Source organism: Larimichthys crocea, chromosome XXII, assembly GCF_000972845.2.
Source record: "Larimichthys crocea isolate SSNF chromosome XXII, L_crocea_2.0, whole genome shotgun sequence".
NCBI classification, from domain to species: domain Eukaryota; kingdom Metazoa; phylum Chordata; class Actinopteri; family Sciaenidae; genus Larimichthys; species Larimichthys crocea.
In genome coordinates this window covers 14,938,899-14,963,433 of record NC_040032.1, presented here as the reverse complement: position 1 = coordinate 14,963,433, position 24,535 = coordinate 14,938,899, and the positions used below count along the sequence as shown (strand labels likewise).

The 24,535-nt window shown below is 40.1% G+C and overlaps 3 protein-coding genes across 3 annotated transcripts; all 3 read right to left on the bottom strand.

The window, feature by feature from the left end:
* Nucleotides 1–1,416: 1,416 nt before the first annotated feature.
* On the bottom strand, nucleotides 1,417–5,417 carry rom1a (retinal outer segment membrane protein 1a). Its single transcript, XM_010740163.3, has 5 exons — nucleotides 5,195–5,417; nucleotides 4,715–4,948; nucleotides 2,608–3,038; nucleotides 2,280–2,526; nucleotides 1,417–2,023 (listed from the first exon to the last, which is right to left on the bottom strand). The coding sequence occupies exons 2-5, from the start codon at nucleotides 4,862–4,864 to the stop codon at nucleotides 1,820–1,822; spliced, it is 1,032 nt and encodes a 343-aa protein (XP_010738465.2). The 5' UTR covers nucleotides 4,865–4,948; nucleotides 5,195–5,417; the 3' UTR covers nucleotides 1,417–1,819.
* Nucleotides 5,418–7,801: 2,384 nt separating this feature from the next.
* On the bottom strand, nucleotides 7,802–10,114 carry LOC109138662 (tight junction-associated protein 1). The gene is made up of 5 exons (XM_019259546.2): nucleotides 10,068–10,114; nucleotides 9,684–9,845; nucleotides 9,443–9,509; nucleotides 9,165–9,269; nucleotides 7,802–8,921 (listed from the first exon to the last, which is right to left on the bottom strand). Coding segments are annotated over exons 1-5 (1,149 nt in total). The 5' UTR covers nucleotides 10,070–10,114; the 3' UTR covers nucleotides 7,802–8,108.
* A 6,203-nt stretch (nucleotides 10,115–16,317) lies between these two features.
* On the bottom strand, nucleotides 16,318–21,089 carry zfpl1 (zinc finger protein-like 1). Its single transcript, XM_010740165.3, has 8 exons — nucleotides 20,863–21,089; nucleotides 19,356–19,463; nucleotides 19,138–19,249; nucleotides 18,843–19,036; nucleotides 18,668–18,746; nucleotides 18,389–18,580; nucleotides 17,759–17,882; nucleotides 16,318–17,664 (listed from the first exon to the last, which is right to left on the bottom strand). The coding sequence occupies exons 2-8, from the start codon at nucleotides 19,455–19,457 to the stop codon at nucleotides 17,478–17,480; spliced, it is 990 nt and encodes a 329-aa protein (XP_010738467.1). The 5' UTR covers nucleotides 19,458–19,463; nucleotides 20,863–21,089; the 3' UTR covers nucleotides 16,318–17,477.
* Between the last annotated feature and the right edge of the window lie 3,446 nt (nucleotides 21,090–24,535).

Genomic DNA, 24,535 nt, shown 5'->3' with positions numbered 1-24,535 from the left:
GATCGACTTGATAACACCACAAATACTACACGCCCAAAATTAGCCAAAGAGAATGTTTTTACTCTTGGAGGTGTTATTGTCAGCATATTCTAGTCTGGAGACACAGATGTCTGTTTACGTGGATTGGAACGTCAATGGCAAGCTATCTGTTATGTCTAGGATAGACGCAACAGGTCTCTTCGACCCTGGCCACCACAGTGTTGAGATAGACTGGCACCTACTGTTCACAACCAAAGCCAAACAACTAATACTACTGAGGACCTCAAGGCCCACATGTGACCTCGTGTAACCTAAGGATAGAAAATTCCATAACTCATATAATATAACTGATAAACAGTTAACACCTGACAAACAGCAAAATCCTATGTCTCAAACATCCACTGTACCTGTAAATTATTTATTCTCACTGTTTAAATTCAGTTTTTGTTCTTTAAACATGTAAACATCATCACTCGTACACAATCTACAATCTACTCATTCTTTTCATACTGTATATACTGTCACATCCACCTACATCAAGTTTATAAAACAGCCTGCTACATGAATCATATTTATTTCAACATCCTTTGCACTGTGCAGTGTCTAAATCTTACACATCTTAAATTATCCTCAATTAAATTAAAATCATGCATTATATTTAAAAGGTGTTTCTGTTACTATGGCCCTCTCATGTATGTAATTGAGGAAAATATTAGTAATAGTAAACTTAATAGATAAATCTCTGACAGTGTCAACAAAAACTGAAAAATTATAAAGCTTCACAAAAGTAGAGTTTATGGTAGAGTGTATTTATGTCTATATCTGTGTGTGTACATTGAGAGTAAACTGAAAATTTAGTGAGAGTGTGTATACCTGACCAAATAAAGTGATTCTGATTCTGATGCAAAGGTTGCTCTAAGCTACAACGTCAAAAGTGTACACTAAAGTTCCCAAAAGTAATATTTATTTCATTGCTCTGACTTACAAATCACCCTGTTTGTATTATTCTACATATCAAATGACAATTACAATTATATAATGGAAATATTTAACATCTAGCTGTGAGCAGAAACAACACCTTGAAAAAAAGACAAAATGATGCATGAATAACAACATATTTACAATCCAGAGAACCAGGATACTAACCAATATTGATTATTACAATTGCATTATTGAGATGAACAGAATATATGTAAAGCCTCTGAGATCTTTGTTGATGATTCTAAATCCAGATATGTCTGGTTTGACCCAAGAAAATCACTCAAGACACAGCAGTGTTTTTAAAAGGACCTTTAATAAATTATTACCAGAATGTTTTATTTCTGGTAATAGAGAGAGTGTAAAATAATTATCCTTATATTTAACACCATATCTGCATTTAAAAAGATATGTCTCAACTTTATAATTTCATTTATTTTGATTTTCATAAGCAAATACAGCCGTAGTTCACTCTGCATCTTCCACCTGACGCAGGAGTCTAACTGCAAGGGCAGCAAGTTGGGTATTAACAAATGGGATTAAAAGCTTTCACAGAGGTGTCCGAACAGAGGACACACTTGATGGCCTTCATTGCATTAATGACACCGATTAGTCAATCTTCATAATCCTATGCCTTTCACTGACCGGGAGAAAGTGGAATTTGAATGGCATGGTACAGTAGTATAGTATATATTTATATTACCTGTGATGATCATCTGACAATAAAAAAAAAACGCTATCCCTAGATCTGTGAAATTCATAGAAATGTGTGATTAACATTCTGTTTTCAAATTGAAATAATTATCCATTAATTGCCCTCTCTGTGTAAAAATTATTTACATGTGTGTACATCATTTGAGGTCTAGGCTGGGGCAGGAGTTGGGGTGCCCTCTTCCACTTGGTTTGTAAGCAGGAAGAACGACAGGACAGGTTGGAGGTACTCCATCATGGTCTCTTTCACTCCTTTCTCCAGCAGGTACCCTTCTGTCTCAACCTCTGTGTTTTCCTTCCCCTCCACTGCATCCATGGAGGTCTGCAGGAAGCGCAGGCTCACCAGCACAGAGCCCTGTGAAGGAGGAAGGTGGAGAAGAGAGAGCATCATCAAAAGGTTCACGTGGATGAAATGTTTGAGTTATACAATTACAAAGCCTTGCATGTGCTTACTCTATATAGAGAATGATGGGATATGGTGGCCTAGTGTTTCATATGCTTATAAAGACATGGCGCAATGTCAAATTTGGTGTTGCTATACCAATCCCTGCACCATCTTCCGGATTAAAAGGTCACCCTAGCACCACCAGCTGCCTGAACTTATTGAATACCTGTAAGATGAAGACTGACAGTACTCCAGCCCCAATGGCGTTCATTAGGCCCATGTAGTAGTTGACCAGAGCTTCTCTGCAGCCCAGGAGAAAGATGTTGAGCTCCTCAGTTTGGTATTCATAGTTATAGTGAGCCGAGTTGTTGGTGATCTGATATTGGATGCACGGCCGCGGAGAGCTGGGGTTGCAGCAACTGAATGGGACTCCATCGACCAAGTAACGACCATCCACGTTGCTCTTGATACGGCTAAGGAAACAAGATGAAACCAGATTACTGACATTCTACTTTATAATTGTCCATCTGTACTGTAATCATATGTCAACTTACTCTTTAACTTCCTTAGAGCTAAAGTCAAGGTAGCGATTGCTGATCCACTGGACCTCGAACCAGTCCCTGAAGTCATTGTTTCCACAGCACTGAAACTGCATCTGCAGGCGATCGATGTTCTGTTTCTGGAAGCAGCGGCCCGGGGTGTCTGTATCCTTGTAGAAACGGATGCCATTCTTCAAGCCAACCTTCAGAGAAGACTCCAGACTGCCCTTCATCACATAGCTCATGATGACAGCTAGCAGCATGAGGACAGTGAAGAAAGAAGAGATGGCAAAATAGGGCTTCAAGAAGGTTTTCCAGCGAGGAAATCGACCCGCATCAAGAGCATCCTGACAGATCTTTGATGCAAAGTAGTTGATACCCAAGGAGGCCAGACCAACAATCATGAGGGTATTGGGCACAATATGTATGTTTGAGTTGTCCATTACCTGTAAGTAAGACACACAGTAATATAATCAATATAAATTCTATTTTTTGCTGTTAGGACAAGAGAATACATGCAATAGGTGGTGCTCTACCATGCCAAAAACACATTTATTTAAGACACTGCAAAATGTTATTATTTCCATTAATATCAATTAATATGACTTTTTACTTACTTATTTTCTCACATAACTTCCATTATAACTATTACTATTTATTACATTATTACTATCCTTTCACACTATTTTTAATTGAACACAATGTAGGAGCTCATGGAGAAACATTTCACTATGATTGTACGTGTATGATTGATACATTATAATTCAGAGTAAACAGCATCTCAGTTTAATCAGACTCTACTGAGTGGCTCACTCCAAGCCATCGAGGCTCAGCTGTGTTGCTCAAGGGCACCTACAGTTACTTCACTTGCTGACGAGGCACAGAGCCTGATTTTGCCAGCGGGATTCATATCCACGTTTAAAAACATGTTTCTCTTATGCTAAAAACAAGTACATGAACACGATGATATAAAAACACAGTTATAATCTGTTCCCAGTTAAATTTTGTATTTCCAAGTGAGGTTCTTGTTGATGTGCAAAGTGGTTTCATTTAGTGAAATGGAAATTTGCTGTAGCTGTAACTTGAAAGATTACAAGTCTTTTAATGTACGGAGGAAATATTGCACAGCATCTTGTCTTATATTGATTATACTGACTTACCTTCAGGGCAAAATGGTGAACATCAGTAGTTTAAATGAAGTAATGTACGCAATAACATGAGAGATAAGTGACTTATTTACTTATCCGATCTCTTTCATTTTCTTTCTTCTTTTCTCATATATAATATTAACATATCCATTTAGATCTTTTATAGCTATGCAGGCCAAAAGATCATGAAAGTCTTATAATTGAAAATAAATGTTTTGCTTCCTTTAAAATACCTGAAACAGTGTGAATAACATAGTAATAACTGTAACATAGTTGCACATAATTACACAGTTTAAATGTGGTATTAAATTACATGCAAACAAACTAAAAACTATGCAGGTTTGTTCACCATAATAGTAAATAAATAAATAATGCAAAGTTGTGATGACCGCCTTCTGGTGTGGGATTAGAGTGATTAAGACTGACAAAGCCTGGTTTATTAAATGTTGAGTCAGTATCCAAAGTGGGTCATTTGTGTATCAACCTCCTGTTGATCAACCTCTTGTTGATACACACGCTGTCTTCAATTAACAAAGACATTTCTTTGACGGAAACAGATTTAATCTATCCTTTTAAAGACAAGTTTTCTTCCCAAAAGATTGTGCCAACGGTGTAAAAGCGAGAAAGGCACAGATGGCATCTGTCAGGTTTACTTGATGTTATTCGTGTAAAGCAGTACATTAGTGCGTAAACAACTGTGTCACCTTACAACTTGCACATATGCTGTCCCTCAGTGTGGATATTAACTGTGTGTGTGCATCTAGGCATACTGATTATCTCCCAGCCTAAACAGAGTTGGACAGTGTATAGTAACATGAGAGAAATCATTACTCACTTTTTCAATTAAACTGTAAGTATTTACGCTACTTATTGTTCTGTATTGGTTGTTAACTTACATGTAAAACAGTCGAAAACAACAAAGCTTTTTGAAATATGAAGCTAAAAAGTTCTAAGATGTAAAACTTCAGAAGTACCTCTGCCCTCCTGTGGAGCTCTGTCTTTAGGATGCACCCCAGGCTGAAGGTCACAGCTCCGGCTATTGTGGCACCCCATGAGAGGAGCCACAGTCCTTGGGCCAGTTTCACCCTTTTCTGAAAAGGGAACTTCATCTTCATCACCACCATGGTTGCAGCGAGGGAATCTGAACCTTACCGGGGGAATAGGGGAAGGAGAACGACGAGGCAACGAGGGAAGATGCTGTTCTTTGTCTGCGAAGAAGAAGGAGAGGTGAAAGGCATGACGCTGAAGACTTGGAGATGAAGATGAGAAAACTCAAATTCAACACTGAAAAATAAACCAGTAGCACAATTCAAAGAGATCCTGATAATAACTCTGTAAGAACAAACTTTTATCTGACAATAAAAATAAAAAAAAAATCAAAAACAGGTTACAGAAAAATCCTCAGAGAATAAAATTTTACAGCGTCACATCTGAAGCGGTGCCACAAAGTTCACCTTATTTGTCTCCCCAAAAAGTGCTGAAAAAAAGGTCCAGATATCTCCACCGACCACTATGTACCATCCAGTGTGCCACACAGTGGATTTGGCACACTGGATTTGGTACACCTGGATGCTGGGAGCGTCTTATCACTAATGCCTACCTATCCTATTAAACTGGTCTGTGAATCCAGGCCATTGTCTGCTCAGCACGCATCACTCATACATAGAGGGACCTGAATGACAAAACAAATTGAACCTGACAGGGAGGTGGATATTAATATGAGGCATTAACTGTGTAACACTTATGCACACGACACAACTTCAGATGCACACATGAACTTTACCATTCCTGCTCCTCAGAATTGTGTGAATTTTAAAGTCAGAAAACATTAATGTCTATGGTCGGTGAAATAAATTCACACATTGATAATCCTCTCTTTAATTATCATCATAACGTTGGTTTGTCTGCAGAATTTCAGAAGGTTTCAGAAAGAGTCGAGAGCAGGAAGATGCTCTTTTTGCCACCCTGAAACTCGTACTACCTTATCTTTTTACACAAACCACAACCATGTACAGGTCCATTTAATAGTCGTCTTGCTTGTCCAGGTCAGGATCACAGGGAGATGTAGTCCATTTTTCGGTATTTGACCCAGAGTCAGAATTCATTATGAATATGTAGACATTGTAAGCATTCTGTTATATGGGTAGAATTAAACTTAAACCACCTCACCCTCTCCTACATAGCGTGAAGGAGGAACTATAGCGTGCCATGAAAAGTGTTAACATGCTTACATTTACTACCAAGGATTGCATGACTACCAAGTTATGGATCATCATCAAGTCATTTCATATTCATCCTGAGGAGAACAAAAATGTCTATATGATGTTGTATAATATGAGACGTTTCAACCTGGACTAAAGGCTGATCAGACAGACTGATCCATAGAGCCACAGTTCTAAAGTTAATGTACTGATCAGTACTCTCAGAGTGGAAACTGATCAGTACATTAACAACTGCTATATTTGAATTATACTAACTGCATTGCAATGCTTATCTCCATTGATATAACTCGAGTAACTCAGAAAGCAAAGAGCTGAACCACTGCTCTGAATCCTGGATGAGATCCAGTCCTGAGGCTGGAAAAATCCTGACATCCTACCCAGCTACAATCTCAATGACCTCCTTTAAGGAGATAGGCTCAGACTTTCCAGACTCTGGTCAGTTCAAGATAGTGCGTCACAGTCACTACTACAACTATATTTATATAACCTGGCATCAAAAAGGTATGTCTCACAGGAACACCTGGCAAGTCGAGTTCAGCTGAGTATCTCCTCTTTCTTATGTCACTGTTCCATCTGTTTGTCATTCACTTGACACGTTTGTATCTATCCTTATGTATTCCTTTTCAAGGAAAGTGGATCAGATATATATAAAAAAGAAAAAGACTCAACAAACTGGTCCAAAGAGGTCCAGCTCTGTCCCGGACTGCCCCCTAGACTCCATAGAGGAAGTGGGGGAGAGGAGGACGTTAGCAAAGCTGACATCCATCATGAACAACTCCTCTCACGAGACTGTGGAGGCCTTAAACATCATGTTATGTTATGTTATGTTATGTAATGTTATGTTATGTTATGTTATGTTATGTTATGTTATGTTATGTTATGTTATGTCATGTCATGTCATGTCATGTCATGTCATGTCATGTCATGTCATGTTATCTTATCTTATCTTATCTTATCTTATCTTATCTTATCTTATGTTGTCTTATGTTATCTTAAAACAAATGTAGACAGTTGTGTGAGACAGTGATGTCTTATTGTATTTTATTGGACAGTTACACAGTTACATAGATGACATTTACACAAGCTTGACAAATGTGTTCAATTACATGCATTTGTTTAGGCAGGTTAATTACTGTAACAACAAAAACAGGACAATAGTTTTGTGTTATGCATATATTTAAAACTATTTGATTATTTATAAGTTTACATTATGCTATGATTATAATACTTGCTTACTAAAACTACTTAACAGGAAAACACAGCTGTGTTTGGATTGTGGTTAACACAGTATATAGCTTTAATTGTGGCTACCTACACACCTTACTGTATATAGAGAAGCTGTAGGAGCCATTTCAACGTGTTTAGGCTAGGCAGTTACAGAAGAAACAACAAAAACAGAACAGAATAATTACTTCTTGTGTTGAGAGAACAGAAAAGGAAATCTGCATTTATACAACAAACATAAACATTTAGTAGTGTAGTCTTTAACTATAACCAGCGTGTAGTTTGTTCTTTGTGGGATACTGTACCCACGGCATCTCTAGATATAAAAGGCAACAAAAACATAGGGATTCCTAATTTTCAGGTGATTATACACTAATATAGGAAAAAATATAGTTCTGCATATTATATTACACACTGTGTAAGTAGAGCCCCCTATAGTTCTGCATATTATATTACACACTGTGTAAGTAGAGCCCCCTACATTTTACACACCAGACCTTTAAATGACTAAATTTAAGCTGTAGAGGAAGTTTTACAGAAAACTAAAGTTTTATATATATATATATAATATATATATATATATATATATATATATATATATATATTCATCTGGCTTTAATTCAACTTGGCAAATATTGGTTTGAATATTTTATTTGAACTGCAAATGTGTGTTGAATGTAGAGTATGTAATACTGTGAGAAACAAATGATGGAGCCAAATTTGCATTCTGAAAAATGTTAATTGGACACAGGCTATCAAAGCGAATTAGTCTTACAGATTAAATTCAAAGGTTAACTCTCCTCAGACCACATATTAATAAGAAGAGCTGAACCTCTGTAGCAGGTCTTCATTGAACCTTTCCATGGTAATTAAGATCAATGTAAATTATGATTTCAGAAACAGTGAACATGCACTGTTTCTGTCACAGTTGTGTTCGCTCCCCTTTCAACACCTTGTCAGGGATCCCTCCTGTCCAGCCGTGCACCTCAGCCCTGCCCTGCCCTTTTCCTTCACCGCTCTGTGGTTCACATATGAAGTGGTTGAGCATCCTCTCGGCTGACTGCAGGCTGGCCAGGCTGCTATCTGCCTCAGACATTCTGCTTTCTGCTATCGGCCTCTCGATAACTGTGTCCCTGTCTTTGCTTTCTCTCCAGTGATGAATGATCTCATTATCTAAATCGCCGATGGCGTGGTTCCCTCTGTGGTGAAGGTCCATCATGGCCTCTGTGCCTCTTAGTTCTTTCTGCATGTGATGGCGTGCCAGAGGGATTTCTTCCAGGCTAGCTGACCGGATAAGGATGGCAGAGCCAATGGTTGGACTTGTGGTGGTGATCCTGTAGGTGCCATCACCTGTTGTGCTATCAGACAGATTCTCATTGTGGATAGTGAACTGGAGATGAGGTGTCTGCAGTGGGCGTGGAGGGAGTCGTCTGATTATTTCGTCACCTCCTGACTCGCTGTCTTTGTCCACGTCTCCTTCCTGGTGTCTCCATGCTTGCCCTCTGTTTGATCCTGTCATAATAAACCGTGGCATCTCTTCTCCAATCTCTGACCAGTCAGATTCCTCTTCCTCTGGGACTGAACCTAGAGATTGCTCCTGCCCACCGGCTTTGGCCTTTCCATAATTATGGCTGTCCATGAACTGAGCCGGAGGGGGAGCGACGGGGAGAACCACCTGATTAATGCCATCATCTGACTGAAAATGGAGCTCGGTTTTGTGTAGCAGTGATGTTACCTACAGTAAGTAGAGGGTACAAACTGATCAACTGAATAAATGATGCAAAGTCAAAGAAGGAAGAACTTGCTATATGTGCACTACACCATCTAACACAGACTTATATTTCATTTGTTGGTCTGTCTATTCTAGGGAAAACAAAGAATACCAGACTATTTTTTATTCATTGTGGCAGTGCCCTTTTCCAGCTTTCTTCCCCTGACTCTGAATATGTTTGTGAATGTAAGGATGTAAAGATCTTACATTGAATGTTTCCACACTGTTGGCAAACTTTACATCAGCGAGCTTCTCCGTCAGGGCTGAAATATGCCCGTTCAACCTCTCACGTTCTCCTTCCATACTCTGAGCCTGACACAGAAAGTACAGGAGACAGTTATCACAGATAAACCTTCAGTGCGTGGGATAAGGCATCACCACCCAAGAGCTTGAATAACTGTTACTGCTCATTCAATCTAAGAGAATGCAGTAGAAAAAGGCTCCTAAATGTCATGCAAGAAACATAGAAATGCCTCCAATCTTACCACTGAATGAAGCTTTTGCTCAAGAAGATTATTAGTCTGTTGTGTGGAAGAGCAGTTGTCGTGTAGTCTAGAATAAAGCACAGACAGAGAAGAAAAGAGAAGTTACTCAACAATACATATTTCAGTGTACATGAAATATCCCTAACTACAGATGAAGAACTAAAGCTACGCATAATTTGCAACTCTCATTTTAGGTCTAAAATCTGAGACAGCTAGTAAAATCAGAGGTTTCATTCTTTACCTCTTAAACCTCTCTGTGAGGCTGCTAAGCTCCATACGTGTCCTCTGAAGTTCAGCCTCCAAAAGCTTTTGGCTGCTCATGAACTCCTCTCCCAAACACTCCATCCTCACTGCTGTCTCTAGCAAATTTTGATGCAGTCCTACATTCTGCTCCTGTAGTATCCTGTCAGGACAGATGTACAAAAGAATTACTCTCAATTTATACATTGGCTGTAAAATTATAAAAGTCAGTATTTTCTATGAGAATCGCATCGAAAATTATTTGAGTGTTCAACCAATTCATCTATGGACAACATGTTATGTCATGTTATGGTTGTCGCTTGGACTTTTTCCAAGATCGACAACATTTCCAAGAACAATCCCAAAAGAAATTCATCACACTTACATGATTCTACCCAGCTCATGTGTCTTGTCCTGTATTAAAGAAAACAAAATGACATTCAGAAGTAAGCCCAAAGAATAAAGTGAAAAAGTTATGTCAATTGGATAACCATTACTTTCTGCACGCTAACTAATCTATTGTTCTCTAATAACTGATCTATTGTCCACAGTAACATGCACACTGGTGCCCAAATCAATATGCAAACAAATGAGTGGAACATTATTACATAACCAGTTAATCAAACATGTATAACATGGGCAACTATTGACTTCTCAACAATTACTTTACGTACATACTGTAATGGGGGATTTCATGAGTATAGTCTTAACCTCAAGATAAATGTCATACTTTATTTAGTGATGAGCTGCTGAAGCTTATCTGTTCCTCTTCCTGACTTGAGGAGCTGCTGGTAGTCTTCTGTGAATCTGCCTTGCTGGAAAAAGACTCCAGCTTCCTGTGTGAAGGGGGGCTGCCAGCAGAATGAGTGCTGTGGTCACCATGGTCGAGATCATTGTTTCTAGAGTGGGGCTGGTTGAGATGTGATTCGGAGTGATGTCCTTTGTGTTGACATGTATCATAATAATCTCCATGGTGATGGCCTGGACTGTGGTGGTCTCCATGGTGATGCTGATGGTCTGGTCTATGGTGGTCTCCATGGTGATGCTCATGATCTGGACTATGGTGGTCTCCATGGTGATGCTGATGAGAATCACTGTGGTGGTCGCCACGGTGATGGTGATGGCCTGAACTGTGGTGGTCTTCATGGTGATGCTGATGAATTTCACTCTGGTGGTCTCCTTGGTGATGTTGATGGTCTGGACTGTGGTGGTCTCCACGGTGATGCTGATGAGATTCATTGTGGTGGTCCCCATGGTGATGCTGTTGAGATTCACTGTAGTGGTCCCCATGGTGATGGTGATGGCTGTGGTGGTCTCTATGGTGGTCTCCATGGTGATGCTCATGATCTGGACTATGGTGGTCTCCATGGTGATGCTGTTGAGATTCACTGTGGTGCTTCCCATGGTGATGGTGATGGCCTGAACTATGCTGGTCTCCACGGTGATGGTGATGGTCTGGACTGTGGTGGTCTCTATAGTGGTCTCCATGGTGATGCCAATGGTCTGGACTGTGGTGGTCTCCATGGTGATGGGGATGGCCTGGACTGTGGTGGTCTTTGTGATGATGATGATGATGAGGTTCACTGTGTTGGTCACCATGGTGATGACGTGTTTGGTTATGGTTGTTGCTATGGTGATGATGAACTGTTGGGCCTTGGTGGTCTCCAGCGTCACTGGTTAGGCTGTGGCGTCTATGGCAACATGGTGTAGTCGGGTATTCAGTGCTATAGCGGTGGTGACCTGAACTGTGATGGTCTCCATGGTGATGTGTCGGGGTGGGGCGACCTTCACGATGGTGAGTTGGGTTGTGATCTTCTGCGTGGTGGTGGTGATGAGGTTTAATATGGTGATCTCCGTGGTGATGAGCATGGCCATGGTGGTCTCCATGGCGATGGTGATGAGCATTGTCATTGTGATCTCCATAGTGATGGTGATGAGCAGGGCTATGATGGTCTCCATGGTGATGATGATGAGTTGTAGTGTGGCGTACACCATGGTGGTGGATTGGGCTGTAGTGGTCTTCAAAATGATCGCGATGGGATGTGTTGTCATGGTGATCGCCATCATGATAGGCAGGACTGTGTTGACGTTTGTAGTGATGGTGATGACTTGAGTTGTGGTGGTCCCTGTGGTGATGGTGATCACTTGGGATCTTGTGGTCACCATGGTGACTAGAAGTGTGATGTTCACCTTGGTGACGGTGGTGGTGGTGTTTGTAAGAAGGCGAATGAGAGCGATGCTGAGGAGTTTGAGACCATGAGTGACGTCTTTTCAAACAGCTCGGCGTGCAGCTTCTGGACTTGTGACACATATGATGTGGTGAGTCTCCAGAACGGTGGCCGTGATCGTGGTGGAAAGATTTAGAACTAGAAAATCCTGTAGAGTGCTTGCTGGTATGGGATGAGCTGGTCGACTCTGGACTGGCGGGCCGACTCCTCTGCTGTTTGAGTTTCTCAGTGCTGCTGTTTACCTTTTTTTGAGCATCAGTAACCCCGAGAGTGGTGAGTCTCATCGGGCTGAGCACCTGCCGAGTGATCTCATTGAGGAAGGCGGAGAACTTCATTTTTTCCTTCATCAAATTGTTTCTGACTTCGCCTTTTCTCCTCTCTTGTTCCTTTCTGCCATCCTCATTTCCAGGCCACTCTCTTTCCTTGGGTCTAGTGAGAGCCTCCATTGATTTGGCTTTGCGGAAACTTCCAGCATTTCCCGAACCTCTTGTAATCCTCTGAGAGTTCTTCTGGGTGCCCTGAGTGGTGCCACTTTGAGAGGATTTGCCCTTCTCCCGTTCCTGTTTGGCAGGGGGCCTGTTTCGATAACCGCCTTTATCTATCAAGGGAGCCGTGTCGTTTCCTTCCTCAAAGTACTTGTGTTTCTTGGAAATGTCAGTACAAGACTGTGAATGCTGGGGCTTCTTAAGTGAATGTCTATCTAAACCCTCACTGCTAGACTCAGAGGACAGGTTAGAGGACGACGTGGAAAAGTAGGAGGAGGAAGATGAGGAGGAAGAAGAAGAGGAGGAGGAGGATGTTGAAGAGGAAGAAGATGAGGTGAACGAGGAACCAGTGGAGGAACTCGAGGGAGAAACATGGCGGTTTTGCTTGCGATGGTAGTGGTGAGAGTGTGAATGATGAGTCTTGTCATCGTCATACTCATGTCGATGGTCGGAGTGATGATCACTGAAAATGCTGTCCTCTGCTGTTGAATGGGTGCTAATTAAAGAAGAAAACATGCATGTTAAAGACAAATTTGATCTCTGTACAAGGCTGATGATAATTACTTACTGGTTAATTATTTTTATTTCATTATTGTTTTTTGGAAGAAAAGAGCAATTATTAATCAAAATACTACAACACATGGAGTCAGAAACACACACATATCTGCTTAAAACATACAAAATGAAGCATAATAATAACAGTAAGTTTTAAAAACTATAGTCCATTTTAAAACTTACTCATGACTATCATTGTCATCTGAGTGACGTAGGTTTTGCTGGTTGTGGTGCCGACGGTGGTGCTTCATCTGTTGAGATTTTGAGTTGGCAGTCTTTCCGTGTTTGTGGTCTTTCTCTGGATGGTCACACATTTCAGACTTGTCCTGATGAGGATGCAAAGGTCTGAAATATTTCTTCATCAACTGGTGCTGCAGCTGAGTTGTCCTCAATATTGACGTCTGAGGAAATATTTATATATATATATATTGTCTGTCGTGACTATTTCCACTGAAATAGAACCATGGTAACACTTAAATTTCAGTTCATACTATTACTGCAGTATTAGGAAAAACATGATATGATATTATATGATCAATAATTACAGCTTCAGCAAACTATACTGGTTTATACTAGTGTACAGATTTATGCACATCATTTCTGAACCATGCTTAAGTATGAATTAAAGAAAAGGTTAAACACAAGTAATACAACACTATATGCAGTGAAAAGTCAAATGTAACAAATAGTCACATGCAGACTTTTTTTTATGCAAAATGTAGCTTTGTAAAGTTACAAACAATCCTATGAAACATTTAATCATAAAGCTCTAGGTGTCTAATAAAAGTTAACTCTAGATCAGAGAAGTTTATTCAGATATTTCTCTATAATCTAGCAGAGAGTTAACATCTGTACTTACGTTCTGTAAGAAACCACAGGAATGGCACGGGCAGTGTTGTTCATTGAATCACAATGACTCTCTCTGTAATTGAGCTGGGAAGCACATGTGAAACTCACTCACACATCAATATATACTCCTGTGCCATCCAATGACAGAAGGGGGCAAGTTGTTGCACGCAAATACTCTGAACTGTGTCAAACTCGACTTGTGAGTGTTCTGGATATGATGTCGTGTGCATGCATGATTGAGTAACATAACTATAGTTCACACTTTACATTTACAAACCTTCAAAGAACCCAAATTAAAAATCAAATATTTTATATTTTGTTTAATAAACTGCCAAACAGTCATGTAACAACACAATTGTGTGCTGTTTTGTTTCCCAGCACATCTCACTGATATTTTTGGCAATGTCCTGAGCACAAAACGATATGTGGGTGTCATAATGTCTCGGATCTGAGTCATGTATCGGCCAGAAAAAAAGAACTGGCTTCCAGCATTCATTCTTCAACTTGTACCAGCGTGACACATCAAAAGTGGTAACAGCAGGAAAGCAGAAAGCTAAGAGGTAAACTCTGCTGCTGAAGTGAGCCTGCATAACTTGAAGCTTGGTCGTGGGTGGATGTCAGATGCCGCCGGCTATCTTGTATTGCTTAAGTTTTTAGGATATACACAAAATGTTCTTGCTCTAGTCAGAATATATTCATGCCTGCTTTGATGCTGGGAAAAGGCAGAGTTAAGACATGTTTAAATAAAGACATGGATATAACAGAAGATTTTTTTTTCCACCTGCTATTGCCATCATGAGAGCAGGACAGAGGAACAATGCTGCCCTACAGTCTGCATGTTAAGTGCAGTGTTAAGTTATCGATCATGATGTCCCTATTATGTCAGTGTGATGGGCAATCTAATAACTCAGAGCTACAGAGAAACACATTGAACTCCAATAGAGTGACAAAGGCAATTACGCATGACAAGATATCAGGATGTTACATTAAACCGTTCGTGAATTAAACCATTTTCATATCAAGAAACAAGTCGGACAATACAGACCACGGCATTGTGGTGTATACAAGTGCCAGATCTGTCATCCCCGTTGTAATTTTGCAGCATGTGTCTTCATTGCCGCCGGCAGCTTTCCCTGAATCAATTTAATATGGCTCAGGTCCACTGACAGTCAATGCCGAGCTCACGCTGCTGTGACAGTTTGGCAAACGCAATGGAAAATTAGAGGAGGCAACTAACGCTCACACGCAAACGCGTGATGTATTGGTGAATATTAACAACACCAATTTCTACACTTGAAGGGGATTATTGCGAGGATGCCCAAGAACAGCATGTGACGAAGTTACATCATACAAGATGTCATCATAGGCCCAATGATGACTGCAGCACTCATGCACGTGCTGCTGAAACACTACCACCAGGACAATGTCCTATGTTATTATTTCCATGAATTGAATAAAAGAAATTTGATATCTAACAGTAACAAGTCTGTTTCAGGTGAAGGAACATCGCCATCTCACAACTTTAACCTTAGGACGTTCAACTGGTTTGTCAGATTTGAATTAGGGGTATCATGATGTGTTGATATTGATGATAATTGTTAATTTATATCCCGCTTTATGGCTCACAGGTGGAGGTAATGCACCTTATTGCACTCATTGAGTGTAATTCATTTGACAAAACACACAACAAAAGTTTGTTTCTTTCTCATTATTCTTTTCTATAGATATCACAATAATACAGTTATCGCTGTGATAAACAGATGAACAGCAGCACAGACCTATATTCCACTAAGAAATAGTGAGAAACATCCATAGATACAAGGTGACGCTATTAATTCAGTAAACTTACAATAACCTTTGTAGATTTTTTTAGAGAAAGACCCAACATAAGGTGAAGGATTTGTGAGTTAATTATCTTATATAGAGAAGTACAGTGTACAGCCAGTGCAAGTCGACAAACAATGAATCTGTTGTCAATCGATGTCTGCCTGTCCACAGACCTGATCCTCTTTAGCCTCTGTCTTATCTCTGAGCTCACAGACTTTCACTGGGGAGTCGCATGCACCACCAGGTGGAGTAGTGTGCAGAATATTAGTAGGGCAGTGTCATGGCGTTGCACCACAGTGAATCCATTCATCAGGGTTTATCTGAGAGGCAGGTCTGCCCTGTTCTTTCGCAACAGTCTGGGTACACACAATGTTCAGCTCAAGATTAGAGTATCTGATATCCAAGTTTATTTAGAGTGCATTCCTCACCATTTACACAAGAATAACTGAAGAGACATGAGGCACAAAATTAATTTCAGAAATAAAATTTTCTTTTCCTTTGAGTAGGGCTCTTTCACCAAACAATCAAGAAGCTGACAACATATAAATCATTATGATGTCGATTCATACGCACACAACTTGTGATTGTACAAGAGTTTGCATTTACAGCACTGTAGTTTGTAGTGTAGCATTGTAGTTGAGGTGCATCTTTTATCCGCCACCTCTTGAAATAAGCTACAAACTTCATCATCTTTGAAAGTCAAGTTGCTTTATTAGAGACAGACATGTTCGTGGTGTCTTGTTACAGTGAGAAACTGAAAGAAGAGAGAGTGCGTACAGTAACAGCTCAGCTTCTCGGATTTGAATTAATTATTCATAAATGTTGTCACTGTAGTGCAAATATTGTATAGAAAAGGAGTGCAGCGATTTACAGAGCTGTACACAGAGAGCCGTGTACTGCATCTATTGTGCGGGATCTCATTTACTCACATCGCTGGTCTGCGAACGCATCAATATGCTGCTTACAGCTTCATGCAAAGTGGGCAATGGAATAACAGCATATTTGTCGCTCAAATGAGCAATATTCATATATAAATTTAGGATGTTTTAAGACATTATTCATTCTCATTGAAGCTGAACAACTTAGCTGACATCTCCTATACATCAGTAGGTAATGGTCGTGATTTATGGACTTTAAAAGAACATAATACTGAAATTCTGTAGTATTCCCGTTTAATAGACAGTCAAAAAAAACATCAGGAAAATGTACATACAGTCTGTGCGGCAAATCTAAAAGCAATGCACTCAGTTTTAGAAGTAATTCATACACCCATAAATACTTATGTAATTAATTAATTATGTGTGGAGTAAATTTGATTCCAGTTCTTCTCTCAAAGGAGAAACGCACAAAGCAAGTAGAACCGGTTTATAAACGTTTCTGTGCCGTTTATACACGCTCTGACTTTTCTGCCAGCAATAAGATGTTCTTTCAACATCGACAGTGTTTAGTTTCAACTGAAGTTTAAAAAAAAGGAAACTCAAATGTTAGATGGAACCGTAAATATAAATACCACTCCCCTTCATCATTTAGCTTTTCAAATCAGTTACAGCATCCTTCGTCTATACGCATCAGGGCTTTGGAGTTTGCAGGTTGTTTTGTTGGATCACAGGAATGTTCCTGAATGTTGTGAGATAATTTTTTTATTGGCCCTTACATGTTGTTGTAATATGAACGGAGCCTCCGTTCTAAAAGAGGTGCAGCAACTCTTTCTCTTTTCCCCCCCACATTCATTTTGGGTAAATGGCTCCCTCTGTTGGGCTAACCAATGAAGTGGACAGTCCCATTTCAGATCGGTCTACACAGACTTATATTGTGTAACACAGAATGAAAAGAAGAAATCAATGCTTGTTATCAGTTTTTCCCCACACGGATGTTGGGGTTAAGAAGAGGATCTAGATTTGGGTCTGAGCCAGCAGAGGCACGTCCGAGTTTAGCCATGATGATTATCAACGTAAAGAATCCCAGAACTCCGACCAGAAGAAGCATGAAGACTCGCTGCTTCCAGGAAAAAGCTGTCCGCTTTCCACCTGTGCGGTTTCTGAAATGATAAATATATAGAATAATCAGAGATCACAATGACATTTGTATAAATGATTTAAGCAAAAAGTTCCACAGCGTGTCGTGATACTAACTTCAGAATCTGAGCAAACCAACTTAACGCTGGTCGTCGCCGGTACTTGTCGTCATCAAAGTCGATCTGTGTGACGGAGCTGTGACCGACGTCCCGAGTGTCGTAGATCTTTCTCGGTGATGATGCTGGAAGAGAACAACAAATAATTGTGTTTAATCTTTCAACACTCTGTCTGTCAATGGTAATAATGTTCAGTTTTTATCGATACTATAAAAAGGTATTTTTTTTTAAAGGCCAGGGTGTTTTATTTTGAAAATCTGGCTCTCTAACACCGTTTGTGTATCTGACTTCCACCCAGCTCTGTTCTGTGCAGTTTGATGAGGGCTGCTTACGGCATCTGTCAACAATAAAAACGGCCACATATTCTCGGTGAAGCAGAGAAACGCTTAAGTATTATTATCGATATTGTAGTTTGTAACAGTTGTTGAACTGGACCATTATATTGAGAGGTGTATCTAATATTACATACATGAGAGGGTCATAATATAAGAAACCTTTCAATATAATGCACTCCAGTACAACAACACACGCTACACCCTCAATAACAAACTTCTCTGACAGCGTCAACAAAAACTGAAAGATCACATAAGGAAAGAGAAAGATGTATGTGAAAGGTTGTAGTAGCTGTTACCTGCGTGTAATGTAATTGTGTCACGGGTACTGGCAGTAGTAAAGTTGACCACAGTTTCCCCCTGCGGATTTGGATCCCCATTTTTACGAAGACCTCCGAGGTCTTCTTGTGCTGGAGACGGGACAGAGTTTGGTGGTTGGTTGAGGCTGGTGTTGTAAGAGTGGCTGGGGTAAATGTTACTTTGCTCTTGTGCTGTGGATGGAAAAAAAGGAAAGAGAGTCAGTTTGACTGATTGATGCTGCGTTAACAGCTATAAAACAGTAAAACGTTAAAGCTCACCATCAAACGTTGACCAGTCGGTATAATCAGTGACGTCATTAGCTGTTGTCTCCTCGAGGACCCCGATTGGCTCTTCAATCTGTCAGTAAGAGATGACGTCTTATCAACATCTGTGCAGTTTCGAATGTGTGTTTTCTGTTTTCAGGAAGACTGTCTGATGGTTGTACGGCCTTACCAGCGGCAGCCCCAAACCAGCTCTCGCCCAGTTAACAGATGACAGCTGTTCTTTCAGCACATCAGCAATCGGGCTGGCCAGGTTGGAAGGCGGGAACACCGGACTCTGACAGGTAGGACACTGGTACCCCGCTGGAGCAGTATGGAGGGGCAGCCGTGACGCCAAGTTATTAAGACAGGACCAGTGAAACACATCTGTGGACGGAGAAGACGGTTTCAGGTCAAAGCGACAAGGTGGGATGTCATTTTTTAATGCAATCACTAATGAGTAACGAGCAGAAGCTTGGTAATCTTACCATAGCAGACCAGTCTGACGGTGTCTTGGGCAGTCAGTGGAGTATTACACAGAGTACAGTTGGGGTTGTAATCGCTGTCCTGAAGCCATTGCAGGTACGACTGCACGATACACTGAAGGACGACGAGCGGAAACACAGAATTTTAATGTGATCTGACACGTGTTTTTTTTGGTACAAACATAATTTATGTGCACGTGTGTGTGTGTTCACCCACTGACCTTGTTGTGGTTGGAGACGAGGCAATGCTCACACACGTTCACGCGATGTTCGAAGCAGAATAAATTGGTGACCTTTCTCTTCGGACACTTACAGAGACCCATAGCCGGCTGAGGACACACAAACAGACTTATGTAAACAACGCTGAGCTCGCCTGTTTACTATGAGCAGCAACGTTTGCAATGAATGAATGAATACAGACACTAAAGAGGCAAAGACTGACATGAATAAAGTCACATCAATCTTTGTCTCGCTTCCCTTTTCCCTGAAAGTCTGGCTGCTTTTGCGATCACTTAAGAGTAGAGAGCTTCCTTATAGTCTGAATCCAGTCATCAGAAAGGCATTCAGAAATATTAACCTTGTGGGTGGAGTGGCAATAACAATCAGAATATAAACATCTCGCATTTACATAACGGATATGTCAGTACTGAGTTAGAAACAGGATCATACAACTTCGTTACACACTCTGACATATGATTTAACGCAAGATATATACACCATTAATATCTGTGACTGTATTTGTCAGAGATAAAACCTTTGTGGTTAATGTTGCAGATACATTATTTGTCAGATCGTTTGGGGTGGCTGTGAACGGGTCGTCTAATCGTCACTAATCAGATGATCAGGTGGTTTGATCCTGGCTCCTACAGTCATCAGTATCTTGCTCAAGAACACTTGCATGACTTGCACGCTGTAGGAGACGGGATCGAACCACCAAGATACAGATGCCCGGCGGCAGCCAATGCCACGTGAAATAGCAGACAGACAAACTCAGGAACTGATTCGTGGCCACAATACTGTGCAACACCTCTCAGTTATGGCACAAATTAACAATTTCACACAGTTTTCTGTTTTTTCTACAATCTAATTCAACTGTATATAACTTTAATCTCTATTTCTAGTTTTTTTTTTAATATAGTTTTCTATTTGCATCTCTAAAAGACAGATTTAATGTTTAATGTTTGTTTACTTTAGTTTGTTTACTGAGTCTCCCTCAGGATCAATAAACCATCTGTCTCTATCTAAACTAATGACCTGCATGTAAATAGAAAATGACATCACTGTGATGGAGTTTGTTTTTAATCACATTACCCAGATTTATTTATTTATGTGTCTCCAGGGTTTTTTAATCATGTTTATATATGTGGTTGTCATGGTTACGTGTCCTGCCTGTGTATCCTGTCTGCTGGGTGTCACAGACACAGACCAGGTTTGTTTTGTGTTGCAGAAGATAATTTAACAGTCAAACATCACCTGTGATTCACTTGGTAACTTGTTAGAGAGCTACACGCCTCTCAGGCTGATTTCATGTCGTTGTTTCAGCTCGTTTTGACATTTCAGGACCTTTTTTTCCTGCCTCTGACTTTAAGTTGACACCTTTCTTCTTACCTGTGTACCTGAGCCGCTTTAGCTGGAAGTTATCAGGTGAGGCGGCTAACGCCAGGTGAGCTAATCGTAGCTGTTTGAGGAAGTTGCGACGCGAATGAAGAAGAAATGACGTTTGTTTACCTGTCACACAGACTTCAGTCGAGTCCCGTTGGTTTCAGGTGATGTAGCGCGGCTGTCATTGAAGCTCCCGTGGACTTAATTCACACGTGAGGCGGCTCCCGGAGCTGTCATGAGCTAACTTCAGCTGCTTTCTCTCTGTTTATCTGCCACGTCTCTTCCGCTTTCGGCCTCTTCTTCTTCCTCGTGCGTGTGTGTTTCTCTGTGACAAACCGTCACGTGCGTTGCGCCATCTACCGCCCCGGAGTGCACGCGCCCTTCCAGCACTGGGTTTCCCCCATAAACACCTGGAACAGCACAGGTGTAACAAGGTTGATTAAAACACTCAAAATTCAATGAAAGAGGTGATCATCACTTTTATATGTTTAAGTGCATAGTGTCGAGGAAATCATCATAAGGTCTCGTGGCAGTCAGATGTAAAACACAATGTTTATGAGTGTTTTAAGTTGTAAATCGGTCAGATTTGATTAAGACCGTTTTCTGTTAATAATGAGTAAATATATGTATATGAGTGACAACTATATTAATTATTGCACAGGAATAAGCAATAACCTCATGTGAAATACATGTGTAATTGCTTTTACCATTTGCTATGCAAATAAAAGCAAGAATGCAGCATTGACTTTTTATGAATACCCCCTTTTTTTCTTTGTATAGCATCTTTATTTTATTTTTGCATTTGTATTTATATTGTGGTTTTATATTTGTCTATACCTATGCTATGCTATACTATACTATTACCTATATTAGGCCCAGCACCTTGTTGAAGCCCCCTGTAATTTCGTTGTGCTTACAGTTTGTTGTACAATGACAATAAAGTTTTCTATTCTATTCTATTCTATTCTATTCTATTCTATTCTATTCAACATATACTGTATAAAACCTGTAAATGATAGATTATTTATGTAAATATCATCACTACACTCATACTGTGCATACTAGTTCAGTCTGTAGGGACCGGTGGCCGGTTCAAGTCCAGCATAAACCAAAGTATGGAAGGTGGACTGGTAGCTGGAGGGGTGCCAGTCAATGGTGAGGTCAGGAAGGAAGAAAGTGTTCAGGAGCCTCTGATGTCTTATGCTGTATTATTTATTGACGCTTGGCCAAATAGAATTAGAGACACTCTCAAAGTTCATCAGAAGTGCCTGAGTCGGTCTCGCATTCTGTCCAACTCATCCTGGTGGATCGACTTTAAACCCCAAGATAACACCACAAATACTACATGCCCAATTAGTCAAACAGAATGTTTTTATTCATGGAGGTGTTATTGTCAGCATATTCTAGTCTGGAGACACAGATGTCTGTTTACGCAGATTGGAACATCAACAGCAGCTATCTATTATGTCTAAGAAGGCAGCAATAGGTCTCTTCGACCCTGGCCACCACAGTGTTGAGGTAGACTGGCACCTACTGTTCCCAACCGAAGCCAAACAACTAATACTGCCGAGGACCTCAAGGCCCACTTTTACCTGTCAAGTCTTCTGTTTTGTTTTTAACTGTACATGTGTCTATATATGTTTGACGTTTGTACTAAGAGAGCAAAGTGTAACCAGAGTCAAATTCCTTGTGTGTGCACACATACCTGGTGAATTAAAGTGATTCTGATAAAGGATAAAAAAATTAAGCTAAAGAAGAAATATAAAATATAACAAAATAGAAGTGTAGTGTAGTGTCTAAGTGTGCAGAAGAGTTAATATTATTTGTTTTCTTGTGCTCTATTATTATTATGTTGTGTTATTTATGTTGAAATAAAAAATGTTGTTTTAATAATAGTCATAATTTTCTCCAGATCTTAAAATACAGAAACTTTGTTTTCCTGAGATAATGCCAAAATTAACTCTAAGTCTAATATATTAAATAACTCCAGGAAACACCATTCAAAGTTTCATTATCTTGAGATTTAGAGAAAATTATCTCAGGATATAATCTCAGGTATAATATCTATGTAATCAGGGCCGGCCCAAGCCTTTTGGTGGCCATAAAACACTGCTAATAACTGAATGAACGCACACAGACACAAACTAGAGATGGACAAATTAATTAACATCAAACAGAGATTTGATGTTAATTCATTTGTCTGTGCTGGATTTGAGGTTTGGCTACGAAACATTATGTGAAGAGGAGAAAAACAAATAGATCAAAGTTCTGTGAATCCTGCAGGATCACTTTGCCCAGAAAACTTATTAAACTAGACAGACAGCCTAGAAATAGACGAGCTGAACTGATCTGTTTTGTTTGGATTAGTCATTTTTCCACGTTTATTATGTCAGCGCTGCTTTCGAAGCTCACAGTGACTCACAGTTTGCTGTTGAACTGCGCAGCATCGCCATCAGGAGGAAAGCGAGAATCTGTAGGTTAATGGACGCATGACGCGAGAGCTGCTGTGTGGGTCATTGCATAAGCGGTGGCAGCCGCAGCTTAACATCGTGCAAAAACATAGAAAGTCACAGTGAATGTGTGGCCCCTAAACAACTGCATAGACTATTTATACCAGCCCTGTATGTGATGCTGAACTGTGGAAGAGAGACATCAAAGTGATGAAACTGTCGTCACTTTCTTATCTAGTGTAACACATTCACATCTTTGTCAAGCAGTTAAAAAAAAAAAAAAAGGCTCTTTGTTTTGCTTCTTGCCTCTTTTGTACTTGGCAGGTTTGTGTCAGATTGCAGTTAGTGTGTTTAGTCAGCAGATGGTGTACAAACTGATAGCCAATAAAGTATTGGCTATTACCAAAAGCACCCAGAATGCCAAGAAGTCCAATTGTTCACCAGTCAGCAGTGTCTGTGCAGAGAAAGATATTAACCTTTCATCAGCAGAACAGACCCCGAAATGAAGTTATCACAGATATAGATTATTGATCGTCTGTGTGTGGATGTTTTAAATAGATTATCAATGATCTCTCGGGCCTGTGATCATAAGTATACAGCAATGACATAATTAAACGTAGGAAAAGACGGAGAGGAACAGATGTTATGGATAAAGTAGCTCCTCCTGTGCAGCATCAGCACATCACTGGGATGATTTGATCGCAGTCAAATGTGTGTCATCAATTGATCTGATGGCGTCCTTAATGAGCAACATTTTGAGTCGCTCTGTCTGCCAAATGTCATAAATGTAAACGTAAATGGACGTAAAGAGATAGTAAGAGAGTGTAAATGTGGGAAATGACTGCCATAAAAACTTGGCATCAACAATAATGTTACAATAATTCAGCTCGTCTTAAAAAAAAAAGTTGTGACTTAACAGCTTGTGCGAGGCGGCCATGAGAGTCCGGAATCCGGCCACGACGAGCGTTATTTCAAATGCACGTTAATGACATCGATGATGCTGCCTGTTCATGCATAATAATGACTTTTTGTCTTTACAGTACGCATATAATGTCGTGTGCTAGTGTGTAAATGGCCGTGTATAGATCTGACAATGAGGGTACAAATTTTTTTTTTGTTCACACTTCACGGCACATGGGAATTGCTTGTAGAGGGAAGCGGGAGTCAAATGAGAAAATGAAAAAGCAATGAGAAATAAAACAGCTACAGTCCGAGAGGAAGGAAAAGACACGGAAGCTGCTCTGTACATCAACCCGAGGTTTAAAGCAGTGAATCAAATCATGCTGCGTGAAATAAAAAGTTGTTTAATGCAGCATTAAATTTGAAATATATTCGCAAATTAATTAACT